Here is a 13767-nt window from a genome sequence, read left to right as displayed (position 1 = left end):
TCAGCTTTTAATTGCGAAATGGGCCCAGCCTGGCCGAAGCGGCCTCGACTGGCCTCGCCACCTAGCCTACAACCTTCGCGGGGCCCGTCCCGACATTTTAAGTTCTTTTTGAATGAATTTACTACTATAATTCAGCTTTTACTCGTGGCCGTAGAAGATTGACTACGATAATTCAGCTCAGCTTTTAATTGCGAAATGGGCCCGGCCTGGCCGAAGCGGCCTCGACCGCCCTCGCCACCTAGCCTATAACCTCCCCGGGGCCCGTTCCGACATTTTTAGTTCTTTTTGAATGAATTTACTACTATAATTCATCTTTTACCAACGGCCGTAGAAGATTGACTACTATAATTCAGCTCAGCTTTTAATTGCGAAATGGGCCCAGCCCGGCCGAAGCGGCCTCGACCTGTCTCGCCACCTAGCCTATAACCTTCCCGGGCCCCGTCCCGACATTTTTTGTTTCAGAGGTTTCCTCCTACCTTTCACCGTTCAGGAGATTAGCGCGTGCAGACAAACAAACAAACAAACAAACAAACAAACAAAAACTTTCTTTTATATAAATAGATAATCATAATCTTTGTCGCACATTCCATATTATTGAACACTAACAGTAAATATGGGCCTTTCAATTAAATTACAAGTGAATAAACACACACGACACGACACGACACGACATTAAGCCACACGACACGACGCCACACCACACGACACCACACCACATGATGCCACACCACATGACACCACACCACATTATGCCACACGACACGATGCCACACCACATGATGCCACACGACACGACGCCACACCACACGACACCACACGATACAACGCCACACGACACCACACACCATGACACCACACCACACTACACCACACAACATGACACCACACAACACTACATGACATGACGCCATACCACACAACATGACACCACACGACACCACACAACATGACGCCACGCCACACCACATGACGCCATGCCACACCACACGACACGACACTACACAACATGACACCACACAACACCACATGACACGACGCCACACCACACGACACGACATCACACGACACAACGCCACACGACACCACACAACATGACACCACACAACACCACATGACACGACGCCACACCACACAACATGACACCACACAACATGACGCCACGCCACACCACATGACGCCATGCCACACCACACGACATGACACGACACCACACAACATGACACCACAGAACACCACATGACACGACGCCACACCACACAACATGACACCACACGACACCACACAACATGACGCCACGCCACACCACACGACACCACACAACATGACGCCACGCCACACCACACGACACGACGCCACACAACATGACACCACACAACATGACACCACACCACATGACACCACACAACATGACACCACACCACATGACACAACATGACGCCACACCACACCACATGACACGACACGACGCCACATGATACCACATGACACCACACGAGACCACTACACACCACATGACACGATACGAAACCACACCACACTACACCACATGATGCTACATGACAAGACACCACACAACACCACACCACACGTAACCACACCACACTACAACACACCACACAACACATATTTGGGTGGGTGGGATAGAGGAATTATGTTAACATTATTTATGTTCTAATCTTAAATAAAATACAGAACATTCCCCACAATGCTGCACCTCTTAGCTTGACGTTCCGCAACCTACGGGTCGCGACCCAATGTTTGGGTCGCGAAGGATTTCAATGGGTCGCGCGATCGTTTCAGAAATCGCGGGAAAAAAACTTTATCGACGATTTACTTCTCCCGACTGAACAGAACAGAGATCAAACGAACGCCGACACAAACTTTATAGTGTGGACTCTTCGACCGTGGTGTACCGATGTACCGATGTACCGCGATGTACCGATGTACCGCGATGTACCGATGTACCGCGATGTACCGATGTACCACGCGTGCATCCGGTCAGTCACATCATACGTTTAGTTTCCGACACACGAATGGCCATTGCTTTTCATTCGAAAGATTGAGCTGTGAGCGTGAGGTACTCGCCATGGCTAGAAAGTATCAGCCTGTGTTCCTGAACTATGGGTTCACCTCGAATATCGATAAGCACAATGTTCATCGACCACAGTGTGTGATATGCCTTGACGTGTTGGCCAACGAGTCCCTCAGGCCCCAAAAGCTGAAACGGCACCTCGAGAAGAAACATGGAGATCATGTGAACAAGTCGCGGGAGTTTTTTCTCCGGAAAGAACGCGAGATGAACAACAGCAAGTCAGTAATGAGTTCGGCTGTTTTTCCGTCGAAGGGACTGACCAAAGCCAGCTACCTGGTGGCGGAGAAGACAGCCAAAGAAAAGAAACCGTACACTATTGCGGGTAAGTTTTTTGTTTTTTTTCGTAAAAGTATTTCACTGCATTGGCGGTTTGTAGGTTCATAAAGTAATACATGGCGCTGTAAGTACAGTTAATTTAGTTTTTCATTTCGTCTTTAGAATATTGATGTGTCGGGTTCTTGCTTACTATTACTCGTGCCATGTATACGTTGGTGTATCACAACTTCGTAAGTTTTATTGTTTGTTGCAATACAGCCATTCTTAAACTTTGCCTCTTTTTAAAAGTACGTACGGCAATCACATCGTACATATTGAATTTTTATGATGCCTTGGAACAGCGGTTCTTAACCTGGGGGTCGTGACGTACGCGCATACGTGAACAAAATACTGTGTGTGGTATGTACCTTTGAGGTTCCTAAAAATGGGCTCAACAAATTGATGTTATTTATGACCCCTTCATGATCCCCGGAAAACCCCAAACGATCCCCAGGTTATGAACCGCTGCCTTGGAACAAAATCAACATTGATCATAAAGTGAAAGAAATGTTCATGTGTTATTGTCCCCGTCGCACCGCGGAGCGAAAGGGGGACTATGGTTTTCCCCCTCCGTCCGTCCATGCGTGCGTCCGTCGGTGCGTGCGTCCGTGCGTGCGTGCGTGTGTAAGTGAAGGACCGAATTCTAATTTGGTGTGTGGGTGCAACCCACATCAAAATCAAAGATGGCCGCCGCCATGCATGTCTGACGCCATGTATGTCTGAACCTTGTGAGCGGCATATCTTGAAAAATGAGCGAAGTACCAACTTCTAATCTCGTGTGTGGGTGTATCTAGGCACAAGGAAGAACGCTATTGAAAATTGGGTCGCCACGTCAAAATCCAAGATGGCCGCCTTGCGTCTTCCACTTTGTCAACTCGCATCACTTCAACGACGGGGGACCTGGGCGTAACGCTTGTTTTATTTATCTTGTATTCCAGAGCAACCCATCCTGCCATGCGCCAAGGCGATGTGCAGAGAAGTGCTTGGAGAGACGGCGGCTTCCAAGATAAGCACCATTCCGCTTTCTGCGGACACGATTCGCCGACGGCTAATGCTGTATGTTGCAGGTGTTCGCTGGCTCTCCAGAGGAGATGCTTTGGCAAGATTGTATGAACTTCGCGACCAGGTCCTCGCATTATTGGAGGTGGCTAGGTCAGACCTGGCAGTCTACTACAAAAACAACAAATTCATCACAACATTGGCATACATGGCCGACATCTTCAACTTGTTGAACAATCTGAACATATCGTACCAGGGCAAAACGAACAAGCAGGCGAAATCAGTGTTCGTAATGTATGACAAGATGGCGGCGTTCAAGTCAAAGCTGGATCTATGGAAGAGAAGAGTACAGACCAATGATGAATTTGACATGTTCGAAAACCTGGATAATCTGCTCAGCAAGAGTGTTGAGGAACGTGTGGACATGAAGGATGTGATCGTCGAACATCTGGTGAACCTGCGCAAACGATTTGACGAATACTTTCCTGTTGATCGACGCGTGGAGAAGAAGTGGATCCGAGACCCTTATTCAGTCGACGTTCAGCAGTGCTGCAACTTGTCCAACAGATTGAAAGAGGACTTGATCGACATCGTGTCCGACGGTACACTTGAGACACTGTTCACGAAGGACGCTTTAGTAAAGTTTTGGCTGACAGTGTCTCCTGAGTACCCAGAGATTGCACATCTCGCGGTAAAGTTCCTGATGCCATTCACGGCGACGTGGATGTGTGAAGCAGGTTTCTCAACGGTGATGTATCTGAAGTCCAAGTATCGAAACAAACTGGAGACAGTGACCCTGTGCGCCGACCTGAGACGATGTGGATGTGTGAGGCAGGTTTCTCAACGGTGACGTATCTGAAGTCCAAGTATCGAAACAAACTGGAGACAGTGGCCCTGTGCGCCGACCTGAGACGATGTGGATGTGTGAGGCAGGTTTCTCAACGGTGACGTATCTGAAGTCCAAGTATCGAAACAAACTGGAGACGGTGGCCCTGTGCGCCGACCTGAGACGATGTGGATGTGTGAGGCAGGTTTCTCAATGGTGACGTATCTGAAGTCCAAGTATCGAAACAAACTGGAGACGGTGGCCCTGTGCGCCGACCTGAGACGATGTGGATGTGTGAGGCAGGTTTCTCAACGGTGACGTATCTGAAGTCCAAGTATCGAAACAAACTGGAGACAGTGGCCCTGTGCGCCGACCTGAGACGACATGGATGTGTGAGGCAGGTTTCTCAACGGTGACGTATCTGAAATCCAAGTATCTAAACAAACTGGAGACAGTGGCCCTGTGCGCCAACCTGAGACGACGTGGATGTGTGAGGCAGGTTTCCAACGGTGACGTATCTGAAGTCCAAGTATCGAAACAAACTGGAGACGGTGGCCCTGTGCGCCAACCTGAGACGACGTGGATGTGTGAGGCAGGTTTCTCAACGGTGACGTATCTGAAATCCAAGTATCGAAACAAACTGGAGACATTGGCCCTGTGCGCCGACCTGAGACGATGTGGATGTGTGAGGCAGGTTTCCCAACGGTGACGTATCTGAAATCCAAGTATCGAAACAAACTGGAGACAGTGGCCCTGTGCGCCAACCTGAGACGACGTGGATGTGTGAGGCAGGTTTCCCAACGGTGACGTATCTGAAGTCCCAGTATCGACACAAACTGGAGACAGTGGCCCTGTGCGCCAACCTGAGACGATGTGGATGTGTGAGGCAGGTTTCCCAACGGTGACGTATCTGAAGTCCCAGTATCGACACAAACTGGAGACGGTGGCCCTGTGCGCCAACCTGAGACGATGTGGATGTGTGAGGCAGGTTTCCCAACGGTGACGTATCTGAAGTCCCAGTATCGACACAAACTGGAGACGGTGGCCCTGTGCGCCAACCTGAGACGACGTGGATGTGTGAGGCAGGTTTCTCAACGGTGACGTATCTGAAGTCCAAGTATCTAAACAAACTGGAGACAGTGGCCCTGTGCGCCAACCTGAGGAGACGTGGATGTGTGAGGCAGGTTTCCAACGGTGACGTATCTGAAGTCCAAGTATCGAAACAAACTGGAGACGGTGGCCCTGTGCGCCGACCTGAGACGATGTGGATGTGTGAGGCAGGTTTCCCAACGGTGACGTATCTGAAATCCAAGTATCGAAACAAACTGGAGACAGTGGCCCTGTGCGCCAACCTGAGACGATGTGGATGTGTGAGGCAGGTTTCCCAACGGTGACGTATCTGAAGTCCCAGTATCGACACAAACTGGAGACAGTGGCCCTGTGCGCCAACCTGAGACGATGTGGATGTGTGAGGCAGGTTTCCCAACGGTGACGTATCTGAAGTCCCAGTATCGACACAAACTGGAGACAGTGGCCCTGTGCGCCAACCTGAGACGACGTGGATGTGTGAGGCAGGTTTCCCAACGGTGACGTATCTGAAATCCAAGTATCGAAACAAACTGGAGACATTGGCCCTGTGCGCCGACCTGAGACGATGTGGATGTGTGAGGCAGGTTTCCCAACGGTGACGTATCTGAAGTCCCAGTATCGACACAAACTGGAGACGGTGGCCCTGTGCGCCAACCTGAGACGATGTGGATGTGTGAGGCAGGTTTCCCAACGGTGACGTATCTGAAGTCCAGGTATCGAAACAAACTGGAGACAGTGGCCCTGTGCGCCAACCTGAGACGATGTGGATGTGTGAGGCAGGTTTCCCAATGGTGACGTATCTGAAGTCCCAGTATCGACACAAACTGGAGACGGTGGCCCTGTGCGCCAACCTGAGACGATGTGGATGTGTGAGGCAGGTTTCCCAACGGTGACGTATCTGAAGTCCAGGTATCGAAACAAACTGGAGACAGTGGCCCTGTGCGCCAACCTGAGACGATGTGGATGTGTGAGGCAGGTTTCCCAACGGTGACGTATCTGAAGTCCCAGTATCGACACAAACTGGAGACAGTGGCCCTGTGCGCCAACCTGAGACGATGTGGATGTGTGAGGCAGGTTTCCCAACGGTGACGTATCTGAAGTCCAGGTATCGAAACAAACTGGAGACAGTGGCCCTGTGCGCCAACCTGAGACGACGTGGATGTGTGAGGCAGGTTTCCCAATGGTGACGTATCTGAAGTCCAGGTATCGAAACAAACTGGAGACAGTGGCCCTGTGCGCCAACCTGAGAATCGCATTGTCGCCGCTTCAAGGCCGAATCGATGATCTCACAGTCAATATGCAAAGTCAACCATCGCACTCATGTGGATAATCCACATCTACAATGTTGCTAACGGAACATTTGAATTCGGCTTGTAAGTTTCACTTTCGGGTTTAATCAGTGTAAGTTGTTTATTTAATGTTGTTCATGATAACAGAACATTGAACCTGGTTATAAGTTCAGGTGCATATCGGTTTTTTCAGTAAAAGTTATTCTTGTTTTGTTTTTCAGTTCATGTTACATTTTAAGTTCATCATCTATTCACGATGAAGATTAAAATAAAGTTCAAACACCTTATCTTGGCGTCACTTTAATAATTAAAGTTTTATTCTATTTCACAAAAGATACACCGCCAATGAATGTTGTGAGATTCATCTTCATCTTCACGTATGCGCGCATCATCATCTTCTTCATCTTCTTTAGACAACTCTTGTATGGTGCTGTTCTCTATTGCGTTCTCATCTTGTGTAATACTGCACATTGTTATTTGCATATTCTGTATCTATTATCTTATTCTAATATCTACCATCGCTTTCTTTGTCTTGCAGATTGATTGTTCATCGTTGTTGCTAATAAACCTGCATTCAATTGATACATTCTTGTTTATGAACAATCAACTCATCTGAAGATGCCTGCTGCAGTCTGCCCCTTCCCGAGCTGTGTCTACGTTACTGACAGCACTGACAATGCCGTTGCTGCTATCCAGCTCTCCATCCACGCCATGACCCACACGTCCATTGCACCAGCCAAACCGGACAAAGTCAGCCGTCCTCGTATCCAAACCGGCGGTACCAGCGAAGATTGGCAATATTTCACCAGAAGATGGGATGGTTACAAGGCAGCGACCCAGATAATCGGCAATGATGTTCGCGTTCAACTCCTTGAATGTTGTGATGATAACCTACGACGTGACCTCCACCGCAGCAACCCACGCATTGAAATCAAGGACGAGGCAGCTATACTACAAGCCATTCGGTCCCTTGCTGTCCGAGAGGAGAATACCATGGTGTCCCGCGTAAACCTCCACAACATGCGACAGGACCGAGAAGAACCAATTCGTACCTACGCAGCCCGTCTGGCTGGTCAAGCTGAGATCTGCAAGTTTTCTGTTGTATGCTCATGCAATCCCCCTACTGATGTCAACTACACCAAGGACATGGTTCGCGATGTCCTATGTCGGGGACTCGCCGATCAAGATATACAACAGGACATTCTCGGCGATCAAAATCAGAACATGAGCTTGGAGGAAGTTCTCATTTTCGTCGAGGCCAAGGAAGCAGGGAAACGTTCCCAGAATGCCTTGCTCGATAGTGAAGGCGCTCATGGCGCAAGCCAATACAAAAACTGGAAGAACAAAAGAGCCCTGATCACTACCGACAAGCAGGCGGCCATTTGTAGTTATTGCGGCAAAACTGGTCATGGCAAACAGCCGAACATCGACCAAAGGCGTCAATTCTGCAATGCCTACGGGAAAACATGCAGTAAATGCGCCACTCGCGGCCATTTTGCACATGTCTGCCGGGGAGGCATGAAAAAGGCGGACAACAAACCTACGGACAAATCAATGGATGCTCATGATGTGGATGAAAGCAGCCAGGTCCACGATCTCCTCTGCTCTGTCACGGAACGAGAAACGGCCATTTGGAAGCCGCAAATTAAAAGGGCCATGGCCACCTTGTCAACTCCACTACACCTCGACCACCATATATTTGACCACCTCTCTGGCTGGACCAAGAAGAAGTCTCAACCACAGCCGTACATAAAACTCATAGCACGGATCGATAAGGAATCTTATGACCATTTCGGCCAGCCACTGTCATCCCGACCAAAATCGGCCAGGCTCCAGGCCATGGCCGACACTGGCTGTCAAAGCTGCCTCACAGGACTTAATATTTTCCACAAACTCGGGCTGCGTAATGAAGACCTGTTACCTGTCAACCTGAAGATGAATGCTGTTAACAGTGGAAGGGTCCGGATTATCGGCGCCATGCTCCTACACCTGTCTGGTCGCACAGCCAATGGCGACATTATTGAAACCCGACAAATCTGCTACATCTCACCTGACACACGGAACATGTATCTCAGTCGTGAAGCATGCGTCGATCTAGGCCTCGTGTCTAGTAGCTTCCCAACCATTGGCGAATCCAACACAGTTGGTGCTGCAGTGGCAGCAGTTATCGATGCAAATTGTAACTGCCCGGTAAGATCGCTTCCCCCTACACTGCCTACATCTATCCCATTTCCGGCCACTGACGAGAACCGAGAGAGGCTGGAGAAATGGCTACTGGAGTACTACAAAAGCAGCACATTCAATGTCTGCGAACACCAGCCACTACCCCACATGGAAGGTCCGCCTCTCACACTGATGGTTGACCCCGAGGCAACACCAAAAGCGGTGCACACCCCAGTGCCTGTCCCCTTACACTGGCAGGCAGAAGTCAAGGCTGGTATCGATCGCGACATCAGGTTAGGGGTTCTGGAACCGGTGCCAATTGGTGAACCAGTGACATGGTGCAGCAGAATGGTCGTCTGTCCAAAGAAGGATGGGACCCCACGGAGGACAGTTGATCTGCAACCACTGAATGCGCACTGCACACGTGAGACCCACCACACCCAGTCACCCTTCCATCAAGCAATGGCGGTGCCACATAACACCAAAAAGACGGTAACAGACGCCTGGAATGGCTATCACAGCGTTCCAATCAGAGAATGTGACCGCCATCTGACAACGTTCATCACACCATGGGGCCGATACCGTTACTGCACCACTCCCCAAGGTTACATCGCTTCAGGTGATGGATACTCCAGACGATTTGACGAAATCGTATCGGACTTCAAAAACAAGTCCAAATGTATTGATGATACCATCATGTGGAGCGACACATTGGAAGAGAGCTTTTTTCAGACATGCAACTGGCTCGACCTGTGCGGCCGTAATGGGATTACGCAAAATCCGACGAAATTCCATTTTGGTCAGGACACGGTCGAATTCGCTGGATTCGAGATCACCATGGACAGTGTACGACCATGCCAAAGGTATCTCCAAGCGATACAGGACTTCCCCACACCAAAAACAATTACTGACATTCGCTCCTGGTTTGGGCTAGTCAATCAGGTAACATACTGCTTCAGCATGACCGAGAGGATGCGACCTTTTCGGGACCTCCTAAAACCATGCACCCCCTTCTACTGGGATGCAACACTACAATCCCTATTCGAAGAATCAAAACGACTCATCATATCTGAAGTCGCAAATGGGGTCCGGATCTTTGACAAGGAACGGACAACATGTCTCGCAACTGACTGGTCGAAGGATGGGATTGGCTTCTGGCTCCTCCAAAAACACTGCAGATGCCCTGGTGAAACCCCACAGTGCTGCCCCGATGGCTGGAAAATCACCCTTGCTGGAGGCCGCTTCACCCATGCAGCGGAGTCGCGCTATGCTCCGATAGAGGGTGAAGCTCTAGCAGTGGCGGACAGCCTGGAAAAAGTAAAGTATTTTGTGTTGGGATGCAAGAACCTGATTATTGCCGTCGATCACAAGCCCTTAATCAAGCTTCTTGGTGACAGACGATTAGAGGACATCCATAACACGCGGCTTGCCAACTTGAAAGAAAGGACCCTAGCATATCGTTTCCGAATTATCCACATCCCGGGAAAACGACACTGCGCACCAGATGCGATTTCACGACATCCGTCGGGTGCCAGACCATCGGAACGACTGCCACTGGTGGATGACATTTCCTCCATTATGGATGTGGCCACATCGACTACACTAAGACAGCACACCTTGACTGGGCTGTGGACCACAGATGACGACTCTGGCATGGAAATGGCTATTTCTATGGCAGCCATCAAGACACTCGATTCTGTGCGGTCCGTCACTTGGGACGATGTTCGGGACGAAACAGCAAGTGACACTCAGATGCTGCAGTTACTCAATTCTATTGAGCAGGGTCTACCTGCCAGTCGGGACGATTTCCCTGTGTCCATTTTGGAATACTTTCCCTTCCGTGAACACCTCTACACTATTGATGGCATAGTGGTCTACAAGGGGAGGATTATCATCCCACCGAAGCTACGGAAGCTTGTCCTTGAGAATCTTCATGCTGCTCACCAAGGAGTCACGGCTATGACCACCCGGGCCAGCAGCTCGATCTTTTGGCCTGGAATCACTCCCCAGATTCATGAGATGCGCAATCGCTGCTCACACTGCAATCGGATGGCCCCATCGCACCCAAGTGCTCCACCTACAGCCTCAGCTGAACCTGCCTACCCTTTCCAGTACGTTTGTTCAGATTACTTTCATCACAAGGGTCGGAGTTATTTGGTCACCGTTGATCGTTACTCTAATTGGCCAATCATTCAGCTAACTACTGGCGGGGCACAAGGCCTAGTGAAATGTCTGCGGTCGAACTTCGCCACTTATGGTATCCCCGACGAATTGGCATCTGACTGTGGGCCAGAATTCACGGCACATGACACCCAAGACTTCTTGCGTCGGTGGGGCGTTAACCATCGGTTGTCATCCACTGCCTTCCCACACAGCAACTGTCGTGCCGAGATCGCAGTCAAAACATCGAAAAGAATGATCACCGATAACACTGGTTCCAATGGTGAACTAGACACTGATCGGTTCCAACGTGCAATACTCCAGTACCGGAATGCACCGGATCAGGACACTAGGTTGTCTCCAGCCATGATCACCTTCAAGAGGCCAGTCAAGGACTTCATACCCATCATCCCAGGCAGATACTTGCCATCGGACACCTGGCGGGAAACACGCAACAATCGTGAGGAAGCTTTGCGCATTCGGCATGCCAGGGAGATCGAAAGACTCTCTGAACACACGACAAAACTACCTCCACTGGCCGTTGGGGACCATGTCCGGATCCAGAACCAGACCGGCCTGGAACCACGAAAATGGGACCGGACCGGAACCGTGATTGAGGTAAAACAATTCGATCAATACGTTGTCAAGGTGGATGGCTCCGGAAGAATCACTCTCCGGAATCGTAAGTTCCTGCGACGTTTTACGCCTTTCAGCATGACAACTCCCACTACGACTGGCAAAAGTGGCATGCTGCCAACCGTTATGCCAAGTGTTATGCCAATCGTACCGAAATACTTAATGTCTGGTACCCAACCCATCGCCGCTCCAAGAGTCTGTCTCAATCCTGTTACCACTCCCCAGAAGGGTGAACCCCAACATGTCATTGCGCCGGGCTTACCATCACAGACACTCCGCTCCACCACCGCGATGACACCACCCGCGAGAGTCGCTAACCAACCACATGTGCAGACCACCGCCACACCTCCATGGTCACTGCCTATTTCTGCCCCCTTGACGGTTCGGGTGATGATGGACCAGCTGGAGGGGACTCCGGCGTCGGACAGGGCGATAGTGAACCACCCACCGGAGACTCCCACAATGGACCAGGAAATTACGAACTGCCCTCAGAGGACTCCGACGATTGATCGGGTGGTGACGGGCCGCCCGAAGCGAATTATCAAACCACCAGCCCGATTCAATTCAGAAGAATATCAATTATAAACTCATGTGATCCTTTTTCTCGGTCTCCAGTTTCGTTCTATTCTGTGTCACAATTGAACGTTTTTGGGAAAGGGAGATAGACAACTCTTGTATGGTGCTGTTCTCTATTGCGTTCTCATCTTGTGTAATACTGCACATTGTTATTTGCATATTCTGTATCTATTATCTTATTCTAATATCTACCATCGCTTTCTTTGTCTTGCAGATTGATTGTTCATCGTTGTTGCTAATAAACCTGCATTCAATTGATACATTCTTGTTTATTCTTCATTAAATATTCATCCGGATTCATCGTCGGGGCGGATTCATCTCTTCCGAAGCTGCGAACAAGGCGGGGAGTTTACGCCTGATTGGCTGACAATGATATCAAGTGGGCGGTGTCTGTGATCGAAGTCGCTGCTCATTCTCAAGGGGGGCGTGGTCTCTCGCTCTCTCTCTCCAAGTCTCCACATGGTCGTGGAGATCCGTTCAAAATAAGGACAGTGTTTGGTATGATTGTCGTCACTTTGCTTTATTGTTCAATTACGAATTGTGCTCCTGTACAAAGATGATGAACCGAACCCTTACCAAGATTTAACGTCATAAGCGATCGATATTTCCGTGACGGTTTGTGGGGGGGGGGGGGGGCTCGGGGGGGCTCGCCTGGTCGCGACTGGATGCCTGGGTTTTTTATTGGGTCCTGGGCTAAAAAGGTTGCGGAACGCGGCCTTAGCTCATAGTACAGTATCTGGTATGGGGGTGAAGGGTGTAAGGGTTAAAAATATTGCAACATTTGCGTACGTAATAAATATACGGATCCATAATAATGTGTTAAATGAACATACCGTGATCAATTCACATTATCTACTAATATCGATTATCATAATAAATCAGCTCGACCTTTATAAACCGTTAAAATCATTGGTTTATCTCATGGGAAACCCTCGATATCGATACAATATCATATTATGTAGCTACAGTTTTGTGTAGGCCGACAATTCCCGCTTTATCACGATGGTCACGTGCTCGATGATATTATCATTATTGTACTAAACTCTACTTACGTGTGTAAGCACCAGGTGGGCTCACTGTGATGTCCTGACAGTCCTGCATGTTGAACACCTGTAACGTCACCTGGCCTCCATCCTCCGCAGCGTCCACGTCTCTTTCACTTCCTGTGTCCATATTTACCGCTGGCGCTATTGTTAATTTAATAACGGCGGTATCAGTTACACTCCGATGTCGGACATTCAAAGATCGTCTTGTCCAAATTACAAACCCTCGTCCGCAATTTCATTTGCACGAAGGACGCCGCGTCTGGAGTTCGACAAAGATTCAAACCGTGGAATGTTCTCATACTCCAGTGTGTCTCGTCTCGTCTTGCTGCGAAATATTACTCCGACTGACATCATCGGGAATTCCGTAGCACGCCACGCCCACTGTTCGCGCGACCATTGGGAATTCCGTAGCACGCCACGCCCACTGTTCGCGCGACCATCGGGAATTCCGTAGCACGCCACGCCTACTTCGCACGACCATCGTCGTCAACGTTTATTCCCGTAATGAATGTTAAAGATGCAAAGTTAAACAAAACAGACACGATGACGCGGGATTACGTCTATTTATTATGTACT

General features: G+C 49.5%; 1 protein-coding gene across 2 annotated transcripts in view; it reads right to left on the bottom strand.

Moving 5' to 3' along the window:
* The window catches only part of LOC137438538 (nucleotide-binding oligomerization domain-containing protein 2), a 90621-nt gene extending 77075 nt beyond the window's left edge, over positions 1-13546 (bottom strand). Inside the window, exon 1 of one of the 2 annotated variants that reach the window (XM_068133668.2) lies at positions 13198-13546. In XM_068133668.2, coding sequence (XP_067989769.2) covers positions 13198-13318 — 121 coding nt within the window. In that variant the 5' untranslated portion in view covers positions 13319-13546. The remainder of the gene's footprint in view (positions 1-13197) is intronic. The other variant, XM_068133666.2, reaches the window with a different exon arrangement.
* Positions 13547-13767: the final 221 nt, after the last annotated feature.

The sequence above is a fragment of the Myxine glutinosa genome, chromosome 13, assembly GCF_964187855.1.
Source record: "Myxine glutinosa chromosome 13, kmMyxGlut1.1, whole genome shotgun sequence".
NCBI lineage: Eukaryota > Metazoa > Chordata > Myxini > Myxiniformes > Myxinidae > Myxine > Myxine glutinosa.
This window is presented reverse-complemented; position numbering and strand designations above follow the sequence as displayed.